At 33.8% G+C, this 21,253-nt stretch overlaps 1 protein-coding gene across 10 annotated transcripts in view; it reads right to left on the reverse strand.

Moving 5' to 3' along the window:
* Nucleotides 1-21,253, reverse strand: part of ATP8B4 (ATPase phospholipid transporting 8B4 (putative)) — a 355,835-nt gene that overhangs the window by 105,163 nt on the left and 229,419 nt on the right. For all 10 annotated transcript variants that reach the window (XM_023499838.2, XM_012545505.3, XM_023499883.2 and 7 more), the window contains 2 exons: nucleotides 15,569-15,657; nucleotides 10,191-10,387 (listed from right to left, as the gene is read on the reverse strand). In XM_023499838.2, coding sequence (XP_023355606.1) covers nucleotides 10,191-10,387; nucleotides 15,569-15,657 — 286 coding nt within the window. The remainder of the gene's footprint in view (nucleotides 1-10,190; nucleotides 10,388-15,568; nucleotides 15,658-21,253) is intronic.

Here is a 21,253-nt window from a genome sequence, read left to right on the forward strand (position 1 = left end):
TGGAAGGGGAAGGAGGAAGAGAAGGACTTTGAGGGAGGTGACTAGATGGCAGACTTCTCCAGTATTACAAAGTGCTTCCTAAGCTTCATGGCAATTTTCAAGGCTAAGTTTTACTCTGCCAAGGACATGATGGGAATTGAAAAGGCAAATAAAAAGCATTGAGGCTGTTTATCCACAGACGCAGAAAGACTCCAAGAATTAGAGAAACACAGAAAGCCTGTACTTTACCATTAGGGGTGAGGTAAAAGCAAATGTCTCATCCTGACATAGCTATAAGTTAACACAAAATAGGGCTCCCAAACCATGCCAAAGGAGCAGGAAGAAAACAGAGACAAAAAGCAGCAAGACACAATCGGTTTTCAGGAAAAGGAATTTAGAAGCTTTGTTCAAACCTGAATATCAGAGTATAAATGTCCCAGGAGATGTTCTATTCCCTATAAGCACAAAAGTCTATGGGAAAATATAACCCTCCATGAATGGGAAAAGAACAGGGGAGAGGGAGGGAAGAGGTAGGAGGAGAAAAGTAGAAATCATTCTGTTTCATGTCTTTATTTGCTTTGCTACTGTTAGAAACTATTTTATTTATGGTTCTTGTCTAATCTATTTAGAGAATGCCCAGCAAAGGGGGCAATCAGATTTGCATAATTATAAATTACTCAAAGCATCACATAAGTGATGCTTGGTGAATAGCAAGGACTTCCAATAACATATGGGGTCTATACCATAGGAGAAGGAATAGAACTGATGCTGAAAAAAATGACTAATGCTGAGACTCTTAGAGAAAGATCTGAGAATTAGGGAAAAGGGAACAAAAGGATGAAAAGGAGAAGGAAATGAAGGAAATGGAGATTGATTCAATGAGTAGGTGGAGGAACTTAATAAGATGAAATTCACTTTGGCTATCAAGGTGCTCATAAAATGAAAAAATACGATTAGGATTTCATCACCTGGAGGCAACTAAATTGTTCAAAGGACAGTACAAAAGTTGGAGTCAAGAATATCTGAGTTTGAATCCCTATTCAGATATTTCCTGGTTCTGAGACACTGGGCAAATCATTTAGTTCCTTTGTCCCTCAGTTTCCTCAACTGTAAATGAGGTAAAAAACAGTCCCTACCTCACAGAGCTGTAGTGAGAACCAAATGAATTAACTCATATAACATACTTTGTAAATCTTAAAGCACTATATAATATGCTGTTATTATTGATTATTATCAATAGTTATCATTATTATTTTACTTCTAGGAAATACAGAGAATAGGGAGTATTTTTAAAAAGCCTGCTAAGAATGCATACTGTTTATCTTGTATGTTCTTCTTGTGGAAAAGAGGGAGAGGTGTGCCCTAAATATAAACTGTTTTCTATATGGATTTAGAACCAGTTAATAATCCTAAATGGCTAAAAGTTCATACAAGAGAGGCCTTTAGTGGTGTGTACCAGGAACCTGTTCTTGGCTGTGTGCTATTTAATATTTTTATCAACAACCTAGATAAAAGCATATATAGCACTCAGTTCTTTAACCTACTTAGCTCCCATGTACTACTTCTCCACACACAACCACAAAAAAAAAAAAAAAAAAAAAAAAAAGTTAGACCCTTGGTCTTTCCATCATAATCTACCACCTCTATGTTCAATAACTCTTAAATCCCCTCATCTAAACATAATCTATTGACTTTTTATCTCTTCCTCTGCCTTTCCTTACATAACCTTACTTTTCTTTTATTTCATGGCCTCAAATTCCCTGATCCCTCTCATACCCCATCTCCCCTGCCCTCTCTACTCTCTCTTATTCTCCCCATCTCGACTCTTTGACTGTCAGCAGATATGATTCCAGGACCTGTGATTTTTTATTGTAGCTGCTGCTAAATCCTATGCAATTCTAATTGCAGATCCAGCATATCTGAATTGTTTTTTTTCCTTGTTTCTTGCAAAATTTTCTCTTTGATATGGAGATTTCGAAATTTGGCAATAATATTCCTGTGTATTATCCACAAAGGATCTCATTGAGGTGGTATTCGGTGGGTTTTTTTTTCTATTTCTACTTTCCCTTAATGTTCTATCACTGCAGAACAATTTTCTTGGATTATTTCTTGCATTATTGTGTCAAGGTTCATTTTTTGGTCACAACTTTCAGGCAGTTCAATTATTCTTATATTTTTCTCTTCTTGATCTGTTTTCCAGATCTGTCATTTTTCTTACGTTTAACATTCTGTTCTATTTTTCCAATCTTTATAAATTTTTTTGTTACTTCTTGGTCTCTCATAGCATCACTGGTTTCCCCTTGCCCAATTCTAATTTTCAAAGAGTTTGTTTTTTCATCTGTAAGACTCTGAATCTCCTTTTCTAGTAGGATAACTTTTTTTTTTCATAACTTCTTATTTTTCTTAGATGGTTTTTATTTTATTTAGTTAGGTTTTTTTTTTTTTAGTTTTTTTCAATGTCTTTCATTTGATTTTAAAATTCTTTTTTAAGTTCTTCTATAAATTCTCTCTGGGCAGGGAGCAATTTTACATTACTTTTTGGGGTAGAAACAGCTCTTTTTCCTTCAGTGTACTTCTTTGAGGATGAATGCCAGTCTTCCCTGTTCTCATAAGTTTCTATAGTGGGGTTCATTTTTTTAAATGAAAGGTATTAGTGTAACACCTCTAATCATGGAGTGGGGGGATGGTGCCTCTAGCTTTATTTGCACTCTCCCTTCTAACCTGGAACCCCAACCAAAAGCTCTATCCTCCAGCAAATGCCTGCAACCGGTAGCATCCCTTTCCTACTGCCTCTGCACTCATCTGGTGCTGATTTCTTCTCTTCTAGAGCTGTGTCCCTGCAACATAGCTAGGCCTGGCATTCCTAAATCAACAGAGGTTCCTCAGTCTTCCTGCACTCGGACCCCACTGTTTGTTCACTGTCTAAAAGATGAAAGTTTCTGTGGTTCCTCCTGAGGCTCCAGCCTTACCTAGTTAGCCCCAGGGCTCCTGACTTGGTGTTTCTCTGGAGCTAGCCTAGAGGTGTTTGTACTTGACTGATTAATCCCCAGTCTTTCTTCAGATCTTCTCAAGTACCAACGAGATCCTAGTTCTGTCCCAAGTCTTCTTGGTTTTTCTCAGTCTATGTTTACCCTGAGGCACAAATTTGTTCTATTTGTGTGGGAAATTGGGGGAGCTTGAAATTTACCAACCTACTCCACCATCTTCCCAGAATCCTCTTCCTCATTTTGACTCTTTAGTGTACCAATTCAACCCTACACTTATCTCCTCTTTTAAATCCACAACCTCCTTATCATATCACCAATTATGCTGAGCCATGCCTCAGCTTTCATCACCTTCCCCCCATTCACAAGGTGCTGAAGGAAGCCACTGAAATTTCTGTTACCATAAATAGGTACACTGAAAATTTATGTTTTACACCTCCTCCATTAGTCTCCAACTGCTGCTCAGCAACGCTACTCTACCTCCCTTATCAACTCACTGTCCTGTTCTCCACAGCAATATTCCACTTCAAACTACCTATGACTCCTCATCTCCCTTTCTCTCAGCTGAAAGTCTTGCCTCATTTTTTTACAGACAAAATTAAAGCCATTTGCTGTGAGTTCTCTCTTTTATATTCCTCTTCATCTCCTATCACTCAAGTGATTTCTGCCCTATCACCCCCTTCATTCTCATCTCACAAGGAGGAAGTGCTCTTACTTGTTACAATCTTGTTCAAGTGATCCAATTCCATACCATTTTCTCCAACAGATTGGTCTCTGTCATCCCTATTCTTTCACTTCTTTTCCATCTCTCCCTATCTCCTGGCTTATTTCCTACTTCCTACAAATTTGGCCAAGTTTCCCCTTTGCTGAAAAAATTCTCAATTCACCTTTCCATCCCCACTATTACCCTTTGTGGCTAACCTCAAAAAGGTCATCTATAACAGATGTCCCCATTTTCTCTCTTCTTAAACCCTTTTGATCCATTTTCCAATTTTATCATTCCACTGAAACTATGTTCTTTAAAGTTACTAATGAGCTCTTAGTTGTCAAATCCTTCTCTTAAGGACCTTTTCTTAATCCTCATTTTCTGTAGTCTTTGTAATTGTTGATCACTCTCTCCTCTTTAACAGCTTTTCTCTGGGTTTTTGGGACATCATTCTCTCTTGGTTTTCCTCCTACCTAGCTACCACTCCATCTCTGTCTCCCTTTCTATAGCCTTCTCTGATCATGCCCTCTAACTGTAGGTGTCCTTGGGGTTGTCATGGACTCTTCTCTTCTTATATCCTACTTCACTTGGTGATCTCATCAGCTCCCATAGATTTAATTGTCGTCCTTATGCTGATGATTATCAAAACTACCTTTCATGCCCCATTTTCTCTACTGACCTTTGATCTCACATTTCCAACTATCTTTCAGATCTCTCCAACTAGATGATTAGTAATATCCAAATATATATCCAATACAATACTCTTTATCTTTCCTCCTAAATTCTCCCCATCTCCTACATTCCAAATTGCTCGTGGGAAGCATCACTATCCTCCCAGTGCCTCAGAATTGCAGCTTCAGTTATCCAGAATTCCTCACTATCTTTCACTCCTCATATCCAAGCTGGTGCCAGGATCATTAAATGTCATTTTTGCAAATGACTTGAATGGCCTCTCCTCTGACATTTCCATCACTCCAGTGCAGGCCTTCATCATCTCACACCTTGATTACTGCAATAGCCTGATGGTACATCTGCCTTACCTTAAGTCTCTTCCCACTACAATCTATTCTCTCTGTTCAGCCACCAGAATGATTTTCCTGAAAAGCTGGTCTGAGCATGAAGCCTCTTTACTCAATAAACTTCAGTGGCTTCCCATTGCTTTCATGACCAAATACAAAATGCTCTGTGTAGCATTCAAAGTCCTTCCTAACCTAGTCCCTTCCTATCTTTCCATGTTCCTTTCACCTTAGTCTTTAACATGTACCCTTCAATCCAGTGGTACTAATCTCCTAGCTGTTTCATGACCAAGTCACTTCATTTCTCAACTCCAGATATTTTCTATGACTATCCTTCATGCTTAAAATAGTCTCCGTCCTCTGTTTTAACTACTGACCCCTCTGGCTCCTTTAAATACCAACTAAAATCTCATTTTCTACAGGAAACCTTTCTCAAGATTTCCTCTTGATTTCGGTGCTTTCCTCTATTAATTATTTTCTATATATCCTGTATATAGCTTTCTTTGTATATATTTGTTTGCAAGTTGACTCTTCCATTAGAATGTAAGCTCCTAGAGAGCAGGGATTGTCTTTTGCCTCTTTTTGTATCTTTGTATCTCTAGCACAAGACCTGGCACATAAAAGGTATTTAATGTTTATTAATTGACTAATAAATGATATGTTTATCACAAAGCTGGGAGCAATAGCTAATACAATAAATGAGAGTCAATATCCAAAATTATCTTGACAATCTAGAACAATCTAGAATAGTGACAATCCAGGGACTGGATCTAATAAGAGACAAGCTAGTAGGAATAATGTAAAATATTATCTTGGGTTCAGAAATGTATTTCAAAGTACAAAATGGGGTGAAGCAAGGCTAGAGGGCAGTTTGACAAGGATTTGAGGGAATTTAGCTTGAAGTGTGACAATAATACACTATGCTGCATTATGGCAAAAAAGCAAATATCATCTTTGGCTTCACTGAGAAGCAGAGTTTAGAAGTAGGGAGGGATTGGTCCTACTGTACTTTGCCCAGGTAAGACCATGGCTTAAGTATTGTATTCAGTTCTAGCTGCCATCGTTTAAGAAAGGATGCTGATAAAGTGTAGAATTTCTAGACGGGATAACTAGTATAGTAAAGGTCATTAAGACAATGTTAAATAAAGATTTACTTAAATAACCAGGGATGTTTGTTGTGAGGAAGAGAAAACTTTGGAACATGATAACCCTTCATTTCTTTGAAGAGCTATTTTATGGAAGAGGGATATGGCTTTTTCTACTTGGCTGAAAAAGGCAATGCTATAAATGTAGGTGAATGTTGCAAAGAGGAAAAATTAGGTTTACTATTAGGAAAAAAAATTGCTAACAAAAAGAACGGCCAAAAAAATGGAATGATCTGCTTTAAGAAGCAGCAGATTCTTCTTCACCTCAGGGTTTTCAAACAAAGGTTATAATAGCACTTGTCAGGCATGTTATATAGAGGATACTAGTTCAATTAAAGGTTGGATGAGAAGGTCCCTGTGCTCACTTCCAAATCTGTGATTCTGTTTCTGTGATTCTGTGGGACCTCAGACATATTCTCATTTTTCTCATCTATAAAATACTCTACAACTTAGACAATTGTAGAGAATTACCAAGAGCAGTAAAAAGTTAAGTAGCTTGACCAGAGTCACATAGACAATTTGTGTCTAAGACAGGACTTAATTCTAAATCTTCCTTATTTCAAAGAAAGCTTTCTAGCTACCACTCCACACTACCTCTCTAACTCTTAATATCTATTAAAAAAAAATTTAAAACCTGATGACATCATTAGGAGTAGAAGGTGAAATTCTGAGTAGAATTATTATTTAGAAGAACACTTTTGTATTTGTCAATAGAAGAACATTTGTATTTGAAGTATTTGCCTTTCTACTTTAGTAAAGACACAACTGAATAATTTGGAAACACAAGATACGTTGTTTCCCTTAAAGTCAGGTTAGAATACTAGGTTCTAGTTGCTGAAAGAAATAACCTTTCTTATCTTCTATTCCTTTCCATTTAATAGAGAACTCTGTTCTCTGCTGATTTCCTTCCAACACCTTCTTTGAGCAATAAATCATTTCCTCATTTTTAAGAAATATTTTAATATACTGAATGAATAATGCCAAATCACTTCAAAGAAGTTGTGTGTGCATAATATACTTGCTTCCTGATGACAACATGCACATATGTGTTTGCACATGTTCAGATGGAAAGACACTAGGCACATTTGAGACATAAAAGGAAAAGTCATAAAAACTGACCATGGTTATTCTGGCAAGGATCAGGATTTACTACAGATGCTATAATTGAATACAAGCATGAAAAGTCTTCAGAATCAAAGATGAGACAGTAGTATACAGCTTAAGTAGTGCCCAGTCTGACCACAGCTCAAAACAGCCCAAAGTAATTTATGGTGAAGAGTCACATGCCACTACTTCAAGTCAATTCTGCACAATTTGACATTCTGGTTTCCTGACCAGCATCCAAATAAGAAGATTTTATATATTAAAATCTTTCCATCATAATTAAAATTGAAAAAAGGGGCAGGAAAGGAAAAGCAGATAAAAATTAATGGAAAGAGAATGTAGAAATGACAGAAATATTAATAATCAGAGGGTTCTCACTTTTGTATAGCACTTTACAGGTAAAAGAAATTTAACAGACGTCATCTCACTTGAGTGTCATCACATTCCTGTTAGGTGGGTCACAGAAATCATAGATATAGAACCAGAAGGGAGTTCAGCAGTATTTTCATCCAGATTCCTCATCGTACAGGTGAAGAAACTGAGTCCCAGAGAGGTACAGCACTTGTTCAAAATCATGTAGTTAGTAAATTTTGGAAGTGGGATTTGAACTGAGATAATAGTTCCAATATACTAGGCTTCAAATAACTCATCAGTTAGCATGCAAGTCAAAAAAGCAAGAAACGCTTGGAATGAAAAATAAAAATTAAATCTGACAGTGAAAATGAACCCTGAAACTTTTTAAAAGCATCCCCTTTTTAAATGAAGTTTGAAAGCTTGGGTAAAATACTTTTATATACAAGGAATACAAAATGTGTATAATTTAGTTGAGTAAAATATGTTGTTTTTTTAGGTTGAAAGTGAAGCACTTAATCTACTTTAATAAGAGTCTGACTGAGCTAGAGAATTCACACAATTTTTGAAATTGCATTTATTATTCTGGAAATTCTACATCATTATCATCACTTCCCTCCCTATGGTACTTTACAATTTGCAAAGCACTTTACATACAAAACTTGACTTGATCCTCACAATCCTGTGTGGTCAGTAGAGCTACTAATATAACCCCAATTTCCAGAAGAGGAAACTGGGGCACCAGTACCCATCATCACATAGGTCTTCAATATTTTCCCTTATAGCATGCTGCCTTTCCATTATTTTAAAGTGATAAAATTATTTAATGACAATTAAATTTTAATTTTTTTAATGGCAGCTAGATGATAGTGGATACTGTCAAGCCTAGCTGTGTGACTAGGGGCTTAATCCCATTTACCTCGGTTTCCTTATCTATAAAATGAGTTGGAGAAGAAAATGGCAAACCACTCCAATATCTTTGCCAAGAAAACTCTAAAAGGGGTCATAAGGAGTCAAATATGACTGAACAACAAGAACTAAGTTACCTCTTTGATTGAGGACACCGAAAAGCACTAAGAAAAATTCTTAGAATGTTAAAGAGAGAATCTAGATTCTAGAAGTAATTTAGATTCATTTTATAGATGAGGAAACTGAAGCCAAGAAAAATAAGGCATTTATCCGAGGTCACCCATCTAGAACCTAGATCATAAGATCATAATTTTGGAACTAGAAGAAATCTTAAAAGTAATTTAGTCCAATTCTTCATTTATACAGCTAGCACAGTGGGATAGTGCACTGGACCCAGAATCAAGAAAACCTGAGCATAAATCTGGCTTCAGATACTTACAGTTATGTGATCCTACCTCATTTTCTTCAACTGTAAAATGGGAATATTATTACTATTTTCCCACCCCTAGGATTGTTGTGAGGATCAAAATCAAATATTTGTGAAGTGCTTAGCACAGTTCCTGTAACATAGTAAGTATTATATCAATACTTAGTTATTATTATTATTATTACTATTTGATAGTAATTATTATTACTATTTGATAGATGAAATAGACTCTCAAAATCATAATGGCTTGCCTAAAATCACATGAGCATATGTAGCAGAAGCAAAACTTAAGTTTGGGTCTGCCAATACCAAAAGCAGAATTCGTGATACTAAACCAAGCTTTCATTTCATGCTCTCCTAATTTCTACTCCAGGCTTCTCTTCACTGCACTATAGTGTCTCAGACATAACACAATCCATTTCAACTCTAAGTTTGTCAGGAAATCAAAAGAGTTCCGCATTGTGTTGCACCTGGTTCTGTAAGCTAACATTCATCATGGTAGAATGAAAACAGCTCTAATTTTAAGTCAGAAAATTTGGGTTCAAGTTCTGGCTTTAGAAGTGATTATAGAACCTCAGATAAGTCATTTAATCACTTTGGAATTGTCAAATGTAGCCAATTATAGTTGTGCTATCAGCCTCTTAGTGGTTTTGATAACAAACAAGATTATACAAAAGTGACATGCAAATATATCTTAGGTTTGAAGCCAAGTTTGAGGTATTTTATATGTTTCTTTTGAATGATTTCATATTAATGAAGCAAATACTAAGCAAGACATGGCATTTAAGGAACAAAGTTATTATAAGAACTTGAGAGAAAGCAAGAGTGAAACGGAGACAGAGAGACAGAGAGAGATAGAGACAAAGAGAAAGATGTTCCCCATTTTGCCAAGGAGATTCCCCCAAATCTCTAGAAATATAAGTTAGAAATTAGGGACATGTTGTAGAACCAGCTTCCCCTATGTATTTGCAGTTTCCAAAGTCTTTTTTCTCTCTCCACATGTGGAGCTGATTCAAAAAATGTCTAGAATCACCCAAGTCTTTTTGAAGGGGAAAAAAAAAATACTGCCTCTCTTCTTCAAAGCTCTTATACCTACTTTACACATCACGTTGCATTCAGCATTTTTTCTATCAACTAAGCATCACTAATACACACCTTGCAAAGTACTCCAAGCTTCCCTTGAGACCTGGTTTATAGAAATATAAACTATTATTCTTGCTAATCTTCATTATCATCACTTGATGAGAAGGAAGCATATCCCAAGAGATCAATCCAGAAGACCTAAAATTTCTAACATTTAGATTACACCTATTCCTGATTGATTTGGATATTCAAATTTATGCTGATGCACAAGTATTTAAATGAAAATTAATTCTAAAAAAAACGAATCAAGTCAATGAGCAAATGTTGAATAGATTCAAAAGTTTAGCTGCCTTATTTGTAACAGATGTGACAGATCAAGTTTGGTGAAAGCAAGGTATCATAATTAAAAAAATAAATAAATAAAACATATAAACAAAAACATATAGACCACTTTTTTCACATTATGAAAGGGTTAATACTTCTTACCTCACATATAAGGAAATGGGCACGACAGTATTCAGAATAATAATGTATGACCAAAATGTTAGAAATCCTGAGAAAATGGGATTCTTCCCTACTTCGTCTTGGAAAAGGAATGCTCGGAAATAATCCCCAACTTGATGCTTCCAGATTGAATTTCCTATTGCGAGAATAACTCCCATACATACCAGAAACCCAAAGATCTGAAATTAGAATAGCAGACTGGTTATGGTTACTTGAACTTAAATCCCTAGTCATTTTCAAGATCATAAGAACTAAACCAAAAGCCATGCTCATTTGATATTTTCTCCCCTCCAAAAAAAAAAAAAACAAAACAAACAAAAAAAAACTCTTAAATTTTAAAAACAATCTAGTGAAAAATAATTATTCCACTTCACTTAGCAACAATAATGATTTAATTAGTAATCAATGATATGCTCTCTTTACCATATGTTAAAGTGTAATACTAATGGCAATAGAAATAGCCTACATATGAGCAATCTTAAAAGTGAAACAAAAGAAGTTTCTCCCCTATTTTTTAAAGGCCAGGTAAATTCAAGTCTAGAAAAAATGTTTAGAGCAAAAGAATGAAGATGTAGATGTATGACATGAGTGACAGAATATAGTGCTTTCATATTGATGAAGTATTTTGGCTAGAAGCCCACACACAAAATTCTTAACAAGCAATAATAACACAAGAACTACCCCTCCAAAAAAAAAAACCAGAAAAGAAAACACATCTAGTCACTTTTGTTTTGAGACCTAAGAGTGAACAACTAAAATAACACTACCTGAATCTAAATTATGTTTCTATAAATAAAGCAATCAATCCACAAATGTTTGTTAAGCAACTATCATGTGGGATACAAATACAGTGAATGAAATAATCACTCACTGTAAAAGATCTTGTATTCTAAAAGGGAAGAAAAAAGATCTCTTTGACCTTCATGTTTAAAGCAAAGGAGAAAAAGAATTTTTGAAAAATCAAATCAGATATTGCAATGGTCAATCAGTCTCTTTCAAACAATTTTAAAATACTTCTTATATAAATACTTTCATTGGTGACCTCATTATTGCAGATGTTCATCTATCTATAGAGATCATAAAGCTGGCAGAGCCTTCAAGAACCCAGGACTGCTAACGCAATGAGGTATAGAATATAAAATCAAGAAGACAGGAGTTCAAATCCCAGTCCTGGATTTTACTACCTGTGAGCATGAGAAAGTTTCTTGATTTCTAAGAACCTATTTCTTTATCTGTTTAAAAAAAAAATAAAGTGAAGACAATTGAATTAGATGACCTCAAAAATACCAGTCTATCTCTAAACTTATAATGTATAGCCAGTTGCTATATTGGCTATACATGGACACAAATCTACAGATGACAATAAATCTAATCTAATCTAATCTAATATTCTAAACTAATATTCTTAGAAAGTTCCCTGAGATTCAGAAAGGTTAAATAACTTGTCCAAGCACATAGCTAAAAAGTGTCTGAGGCAGGGCTTGAACCCAAGCCTTGCTGGTTCCCAATGCAGCACAATTTCCACTTCATCACTGTTTTGCAACTATGGGCAAGTGACCAAATTATCTCTTCCTATTATTTGACTATTGAAAATCACTAATAATTTGAAAGATGGTTTAACATTTAGAAGGACCAGGTGCATCATCTGATGCAAAAGTTTTTACTTTGAAATAAAAATGCTCACTACTATAACCATTTTCTTTGTGGACAGAAAAAAAAAAGTACTGTGTAAATTGGCACAGCTTGGTCCCTCAAGGTCTTCTTAAATTCTTATCTTTCATAATCAATGTGAATTTACATATGAATATGGTCCTAGCAGAGTAAAAATAAATAAATAAATAAATTCTTTAAAGGTATTTGTGAGACTTTTTGCTTTTTTTTGAAAAACTAGTTCCAATGACTTTGGAAGGCAGAAAAAAATAATAAAAGTTGCTTTCCATTTGGACAGCAGATGATTTATTCTGCTTATCTTCAGGCAAAGCTAATAAACTTAATGGTTTTTAATGGCCTTAAATATGCTTAGTATCTAGCAAAACTTTCTTCATCATTTTCAGAGACACATCTATCTGCAAATTTCCAAATATGAAACATGTCATGTATACAATAAAGGAAATTCAGGTTCAGATAATATGAAGTTTCTTAACAGTCTATGGTATCTGACAAAGGCATCCATAATATTAAAAAACTTGAAGTTTCTGGAATATTTGTTATTTAAAGAGAGAGATTTTTAACCTTTGTCTTTCTTGAGAAATAGCCTAAAAAATAAAGGAAACAAACCAGAATTTAAGAGATGAAAGGGACCTGGGATCATCTAGTCTGATCCATGCCTGAACAAAAATTCATTTTGTAACATGGCCAACAAGAGGTCATTCAGTTTTTGTTTGAATATCCCCACTGCAAGAAAACCTATCACCTAAGGCTGTCAATTCCACTTTGGGGTAATTCCAAAAGCTATGCAGTTTTTCCTTAGATTCAGCTTAAATCTGTCCCTCTATAACTTTCATCCATTGTTCCTAATATTGTCCTCTGTAGAGAAGCAAAACATGTCTAATGTCCCTTCTATGTGATAATCTTTCAAATACCTGAAGAGAGCTATAATAAACTCTCCCTACCCCAAATTGTTTCTTCAGTAAGCTAAACATGTAAAATTTCTTCAATTGATCCTAACACAACAGGAATTTGAGGCCCTTGACAATATTAATTATCCCCATCTTCACTTCTAGATGATCTATAGCATATCAATATCCATCCTAAAACATGATATCCAGAATTGAACATAATCCAGTGTGGACTAGGCAGAGCACAATAAAACTATTACTTCTTTAATCCTGGTTGCTATGACTCTCTTAATGGAGCCAAAGATCCCATTAACTTCAGCTGTCATATTTCACTGTTGCCCCATATTGAGCTTGGAGTCCAATAAAACTCTCAGATCTTTATCAAACAAACTGCTTTCTAACCATGCTTCTACCATCTTGTACTTATAAAGCTGATTTTTGAACCTGAGCTTAAGACTTTACATTTATTCCTTTGAATTTCATTTTAACAGATTTGACCCAATGTCTAGCCTAGCAAAGACTGCCTTCTATCATGACTATGTCATCTAAAATGTTTCCTCTCTCTCCTAATTTTGCTGAGAATACTATGGTGTTGGTCTATTCAGTTTAACAATGTTGCCATGACCTTTAAAAGATGGTAATATAAACTTTGTTTCTGAGTTTATGTCTAATGTAATAATAAGTTCCAACACATTGGGAGAATCTTTTTGGGAACGTGACTATTCTAGAGGCTTATCTTCCTTTTTTATGAAAAAAAAAAACATATATTTAAATGTCTCCCTTTCCATTCTGTAAATGAAGATTTTATATGTAGGGATTAGAAGTAAAGGAATTTGATTTTACTCTATAAAGAAATTCCATGTGTTACTTTAAAATAGAAACAATTATATTCCAAGTTTTATTAGTTTGTTGACATAGTTAGGGTTGGTTATCAAACTTCTAAGAACAAATATCTTCTGTTTTGATCACTTTTAATAAATTCCAATTGCTCATTGCTTGGTATAATATTTCCCTATAGAGAATAAGTTTCTGGATTTAGAATCAGGATGAAGTAGATTCAAAGTATGTCTCCAACATTTACTAGCTGTGTGATCAAGGTCACAAAGTCATTTAAACTCTAAAACTCAGATTCCTCCTCTGTAAAATATAAATAATAATATTAAAAGATAGTTATGAGTTCACATAAAATAACATCTTCAAATGCTCAAATACTCAAATTGAACCATGATCTCACTGATTTGGAAGTGTCCTCTGAGGGTACAGATCACACATGTATACAAATATTCTCTGTATATTCTTATAATTTTATATATTTAAAGTGCTTAAAATGTATTATTATATCTTTCCCTATGGAGTCAAATGTATCAGTCTGCTAAAGCACAGTCAAAATTAAGAAGGAATGATAGCCACTTCCTAACTAATGAATGACCTTCTTCTTTTAGTGGCTAGAAACTAATACTCCCTCTACTGGAGACAAGTAAAAATCACTTGGTATTTATAAAGAAAACAATAGCAATTAAAAGCGCCATGAAACAATCAAAAATAATCATTCCAAAATAATCTTAAAATTGTAATGTATTATAATATGTGTTATTATTAACAATAACAATAAAGTCAATATTGATTTGATCAAATGGATTGTAGAAAGTAGCTGGAGACTCAAAGCAGATTAAGTATCTCCTTTCACTGCTCTGCTTTGAACTCTGTTCTGATTTCATATACTTTGTATAAGGTATTATGCTAGATACAAAACATAGGGTAGAGAGACACAAGAAAATTATCACCTAGATTGTAACACAAATCAACAAAATTACATAAAATAATAATTAACAATAAAAAGTCAGACATAAAAGAGATATCTATTTGCATAACCAAACCCAATATTAACAATATAGTTACTATCATCTAGTAACTATAACTCCCCTATGATATACTTGGGTTGTATGCCCAGGATGTTGTAGCTCCTGCTTTTTACAAAGGGCAGCTAGATTCCTACTAGATAGTGAAGAAATTGATTAAATTCTTACTGAGACCTATTAGGAGTTGATTGGCCCTTCCCTCCTTCCTGAGACTTTCTCTGTTTCTATGGAACCATTTCCCATTATGCTATTTCTCAAAAAATTGTGTTTTCAAAGAATGAATTAACAATATTTGCTAAGGCAACCTTTTGATTACCAAATGAGGGACATAAACGATAAATTGCTAGCAGTTCAGAGAATGATTCAATACAATTCAAATCAATTCAATAAATTTATATTCTAGACATCTTACTAACTTGTTGAGGATACAAATAAAAAAAAAGATAGTCCCTGATCTCAAGGAGTTTATAGTCTAACAGATTTAAGAGATAACTATGTGGATTAAAATGTTATGGGAAGACTTCTTGAAGGAAAAAGAGATTTTCTTTACCTGAATCTTTGAAAAGTAAGAAGAATTTGAATTAAAAAAGCAAATAGTAAAATGGCCAGAAAAATGGCTTTCTTAAACACAGAGACAGTAAAGGCACCAAAGAGCCTCTGTATCTGTGAGTTGATTTTCTAAAACCATGCTGTCATACAAAGAAGTTAAAAAAATTTAATTCCCCCTTCTACCAACTTTTTATTGTTCATCATTGTGACAACTTCCATAATCTTTTTTTCTTAATTTATCATAGTATCTAAAACACAGGGTTTCTCTTCTCTAAACTCTAAACTCATTCTTAAGGAAATTTCTAGATTTCAAAGAAAATTTCTACAAAATTAATAGAGTATATTAGAATTTTAATACTCAGTAATATTGTTTAACTTTATTATAGTCACTTACCCACAATACTAGAGTATTCATTAGTCGATCAATACTTGTCCTTTTAAATGTAGTCTTACCACTATTCTGCATTAATTTAGTATCAGGACCTGAAAAAATTAAATAACAATCATTATAGCTAATTGATAGTAATACTTTTATCTAAAATATTTTTACAGAATGAGTTTAACTTAAACATTAAGATTCTATTTAAATTAATTTCTGAGTATCATTATCAGTAAAAGAGTGACCTGCAGGGTAAATCAAAAGACTCTGTCATTTGACTCAAATGTTACAGAGAAATTTTTTTTTCCTTAAGTTAAAACTAAAGGTCTTAAGAAATGCTGTTTCAGTTTCCATAGATAGAATTAAAGATAGGCTTTGTTTGTTTGTTTGATTTTTTGAGTGCAAAGAAGTTGAATGTATTGAAGACATTATAACTGAAGGACTTAAGAAATAAAGAAGTTGATGATGAAGTAAAGAAGCAAATGATGAAAAGGTACAAAATATAAAAATGCAATAGTAATAAAGTACAAGAGAAGAAAATAGATTAATTTAAGGAAAACAATGGAACGTTTATATCTTATTCAACTGATATACAAGAATATAATAAAACACTTTTGTGACTCATTTTTACTTTCAGGATAAATAATTTTAAGATTCACAAATAGTTTGCTAAACAAAAAAATCCAGTTATTACTAAAAGAGGTTAAATGAATTGCCCTGAGTTACACAGGTAGAAATGTCAGATCCAAGTTCACAGATTCTCTGTATTTTATCTATGGATAGTATAAGATACTATAGAAAGGAGTTAGGATGACATAAAAACAATATCAGCAGAGAGATTCAGTAATTCACAGGAGACATTATTAGGAAGGACAGCAATAATACACATGAATTCAGATATCTGTAATATATATACAAAGTAAAATAGAAATCTTAATTTAGAAGGCAAATATGTCTCAGCTAGAATTGACACTTGGTAGTATGTAACTATTCATGACTGAAATGGGGATTGATATACAATCCTGAACTTCTCCCACTGGAAGTGTACTTTTCCCCTGAGGCCATTTCCTCTGATTGATTTGTTCTTCCTAGAAGCTTTGTTTTTAGGAAATCTACCAGAGAATGCTTACCTTCTCTTTCCTCTGCAGGCTCCATTGTGGATTCTCTGGCATGACCTGTAGGATCCCTTCTCCCTACCTCTTTTCAGTTTCCTTTTATGTGCTATGCTGTCTTCCTTCAGAAGTAAACTCCTTAATGGCTTTGTTTATGCTTATGTGGTCCTTAGCACAACCTGGCACGTTATTATTTAGTCATTTTTGGTCATGTCCAACTCTTCATGACCACATTTGGGATTTTCTTGGCAAAGATACTGTAGTGATTTGCCTTTTCCTTCTCCAGCTCACTTTAAAGATGAGGAAGTGGAAGCAAACAAGGTTAAGGGACTTATCCATGGTCACATAGCTAATAAATGTCTGAGATAAAATTTGAACTCATAAAGATGAGTCTTCCTGATTCCAGGTCTATACTATGCACTTCACCACCTAGATTAATAAATGCTTGTTGACTTGAATTTATATAGAAATGGAAGGATTACACCTTATTCAAAAGGAAGAAATGAGGGGGGAAGAGGCAATAAAGTATCCCTAAAACACTCTTTGGAGAATATATGAAAGAAAGTAAGAAGCATTTTAAAGAGAGTTACTGGAAGTACAAAGAAAAGTATCATTTTAAGGAGAATACAGGGAAGGTGCTCAATTGGAAGATGAAATTGGGATGGTGAATTCTGAAGCTATTGCAGTGGCATAATCACAGATTCTGGAGAGCATCTAGTTTAAGTCTCTCATTTAAGGTGATGAGGAAGCTGAAATTCAGAAATATTAAGTGATTTTGTTTAAGTCACACTTATTCTAAGATTACTTACTCTATAAGTAACTGAGCTGGAATTTGAATTGAAGTCCTTTGGAAGAGTTAGTAAGGCATAATTCATGGAGTACCAGCCTAAGAGGCAGGATAATCTGGATTCAAATCCTAGCTTTGACACTAACTCATAGCTTGCTGTGTGACCCTAGGTAGTACACCTTACTTCTCTCATCTGGTCCCTCATCTATACAATGACAGTGCTGGATTAGATTTCCTCTGAAATCCCTCTCAGCCAAAAACCTATGATCTTCTGAGTTTAATTCCGGCACTCTTTCCATTATAAGATACTGTCTGATATGGGACTTCAAATCACCAGGCTTTGGCTAGAAGTTTGCCTTTAAAGCTGAAAAACTGATGCTTTCCTTGAATGATAATTTCATCCTTCAGAAAACAGAGAATGCAACATAGGTAAATAAATGCTAGTCTATATGTGACTCAGTTCATTTGGGGGGACCAGCTGCTGAAGTAGCAAAGACCCAAACTCTGGGAGGTCATAATCATGATATCTTATAGTTCTTGGGCCTTCTTGGAGATCACAAACATAATAGAGGGAAATGTCAGATGTTATCTGATAGGACACCCTAGGCATCTAGAAAAACAGATTTAAAGAGTTCAAAGAAAGGAGAAGGACTCAAGAAGCATGAAGAATGAAATTTTGATTACATAAACATGTTATGCTGAAAGAGAAAAAAATTATACAAAGAGAATAAAATGACTATAGAGCGAATTTAGCAAACTCCTTTAAAAAATATAAGAAAAAATGAGTTTATGGATCAATATTTAATTCCCAGAGTAAAAATAGTTAATATTTACATAGGGTTTTAAATTTTATAAAGTTTTTTAATACATTATCTCATGTGATAAATGACTACTTCTAACTAGAAAGAAAAATGAGATTCTACCCAATTCTTTTTATGAGGTCAATAAGGCCCCAATTTTAAAACCTAATGACAAAAAGGAAGAAAAGAAGGAAGGAGGCAGGAAAAAAGGGAGAATGGGAGAAAAGAGGGACAGAGGAAGGAAAGGATAATAAAGCACAGGAGAGGAAAAGGAAAAAAACACTAGCAAATGAATAAAACAAAACATGAAAACTATAATTAATCACAATCAAATAGGATTTATACCAGGATGTTTATTAGGAAAATAAATTTATATCATATTAATTAAAAACTATAAAAATCACATTATATACACATATATAACTATGTGTATATAATGTGATTTTATAGTTATATATATATTGTTATATATAATTATATAAATTAATTAGAAACTCAGAAAATTTAAAGTATATAAATTGCAGAAAAAGCCTTCAATAAAACACAGTATTTAACCATGATAAAAACAGTAAAAACTTTGAGGGATTTTTTTTCTTTTCCCAATTAAAAGGCATCTTCCTGAAATCTGACATCAGCTGGAGAATTATTAGAAACATTCCTACTAAGAGAAAAGGGGTATAGGGATAGACGCTCTCACCACTTCTATTAGGCATAATATGAAAAATACTAGAAATTACAGAAATAGGAAAAAAATTTAATGGGATTGACATAGTAAATAAAGAGATCAAATACCCTTATTATTTGCAGATGATCTGAATGTTTCCCTAGAAACATTATTCTCAACAAAATCTGGGACAATAAATGATGTCAGCAAAATTGCCAAACACAGGATAAATCTGTAAAAATCATTTGCATTCTGATACACTGCCAACCAAGATCAAGAAGACATTATTTTAAAAATAAACTTCACTTATAATAGTGACAAAATTAAATAAATGACATATTACACAGACATACATTGAATTATATAATGATAATTATAAATTTTCATTGTTTGAAAAAAAGATCTCCATTGTAGAAGAGAAATTCATGGTCCATGGATAGGTTTGATCAATATGGTAAAATAACATTAATGCCTAAATTAAGTTTCTATATTTAATGCATTACTAATAGTTTTATTTTTTTTAATAGAACTCAATAAAACCAAAGCAACTAGAGATAGACTGTGATTTTATAAACAAAAAGTATGTGAGAAAAAAGCAAATGAAAATATCAAGCATTAATCTGGGAGAAAAAAATCAAGTGGTTGAAATCTAAGAAATGGTAAAGTGTCTAATTAAGTTGAGCCTTGCAATGAATGCTAAGGTGAAAGAGAAAACTTTTTTTTAAATCTATAAAGTGAGAAGAAGAGAAGAAAGATGACAAGATCTCAATTTGGGGTAAGATTGAATGATACTAATATGTAAGGAAAGAAAATAAAATTACCTAGCTCCAATTTTCTTTACATTTCAGGCTTGGGAGTATAGAATTAAAATAGTTAATAGAGAATTGAAATCCAGAATAAATGAATTTAAAGTGTATCTAGTTGTCCCCAAAGAATTTCAGGTTACCAGAAAGAGTTAAGCTATATTCTAAAGTAATGAAAGAATTTTCGGAGATTATTGCTGAGCCACTATTAGTTATATTTGAAAAACTGTAGAGAATGACAGAGATTTCACAGAATAGAGTTGGGCAAAAAAAGATGAATTCTTCAAACTACAAACTAGTGAACTTTATTTCCTGACAAAAGGGGCATCTTACAAGCACTTACAAAGGGCAGTGGTATTCACTAGAACTAGTATGGATTCATTAAAATCAAATCAAGCCAGACTAACCTCATTTCCTTTCCTAAAGGCTAATTAGAATGACTCAAAGAGAGATCATCTGAAGGAACCTCAGAATGTTTATGCTGGAGAAGAGAAGAATGAGGGGGTCATTGAGCTGTCTTGGAGTGTTTGAAGGGCTGTCATATGAAAGAGAAATTAGATTTATTTTGCTTGGCTCTATAAGACAAAACTAGAAGCAGTGCACAGAAGTTGTTGAGAGACATGTTTTTATCTCGATTTAAAGGAAAACTTCTTGGCAACTGAATGGGAAAAAAATCAAATAAACTTTATCAGGAGGTAGTGAGCTCTTTATCACTAGAATTATTCAAGCAAAACAAGGAGAAGCAATTTTTATTTCTACCATGTGCAACATGTGCAAATCACTTGAGGGGATTCAAAAAGAAAACCAAGATAATTTGTGCCTTTTAGATAATATGTTACTTATTTAAAAACACCTTAAATAATTATGTGAAGCCTAACCAAGAAGGACAATGTTTTCTAGGAATGAGGGATTAATTAATTAAAAGACAGAGAAAAAAAAGATAGATTGCCCAAAATGTTTGTTAGTCCACCTTGACCATACATGTGAGGTGGAGCAATATAAAATGTCTTTGGAAAGACAGTTTGGATCCAGATAATGGATAGCTCTAAATGCCTGGCAAAGGAGTTTGTGTTTGAGCCTGTAGGTAACTAAATGTGAGCCTCTGAAGACTGATAGACAGGGGAGTAGCATAGTCAGACCTAGTCTCAATTCCTTGTCTTTTAAGCAAAAGAAAAGAGGGTGGTTGGGCTAAATGACTCCTTCTCTTATCCCATGCTTAAAATTAGAAAAGTTTTAACTATGAAATTTCACTTTATTCTAGAAATTCAAATACCTTGTAAGTCTAATTCTTTATATTAGATTACTACTTTCCAACATTCCCTCATTGCTGTTTATCTTCTGGCCCTCATTCTCTTTTCCCCACTAACACAGCTTTGAACACTGCTCTTGGGTCACCTCTCTCCCTTCTTTGCAGTGCTGGGGAATTGTGTATGTGGAATTTTGGGTATGATGACAGATTTGACTAATGCATTGCTAAGTTTTTCTGAGTTATATTTTTTTCTTCCTTTTATTTTTTTGTTTTACAGAATGGTTC

The sequence above is a fragment of the Sarcophilus harrisii genome, chromosome 2 (assembly GCF_902635505.1).
Source record: "Sarcophilus harrisii chromosome 2, mSarHar1.11, whole genome shotgun sequence".
Taxonomy (NCBI): Eukaryota; Metazoa; Chordata; class Mammalia; order Dasyuromorphia; family Dasyuridae; genus Sarcophilus; species Sarcophilus harrisii.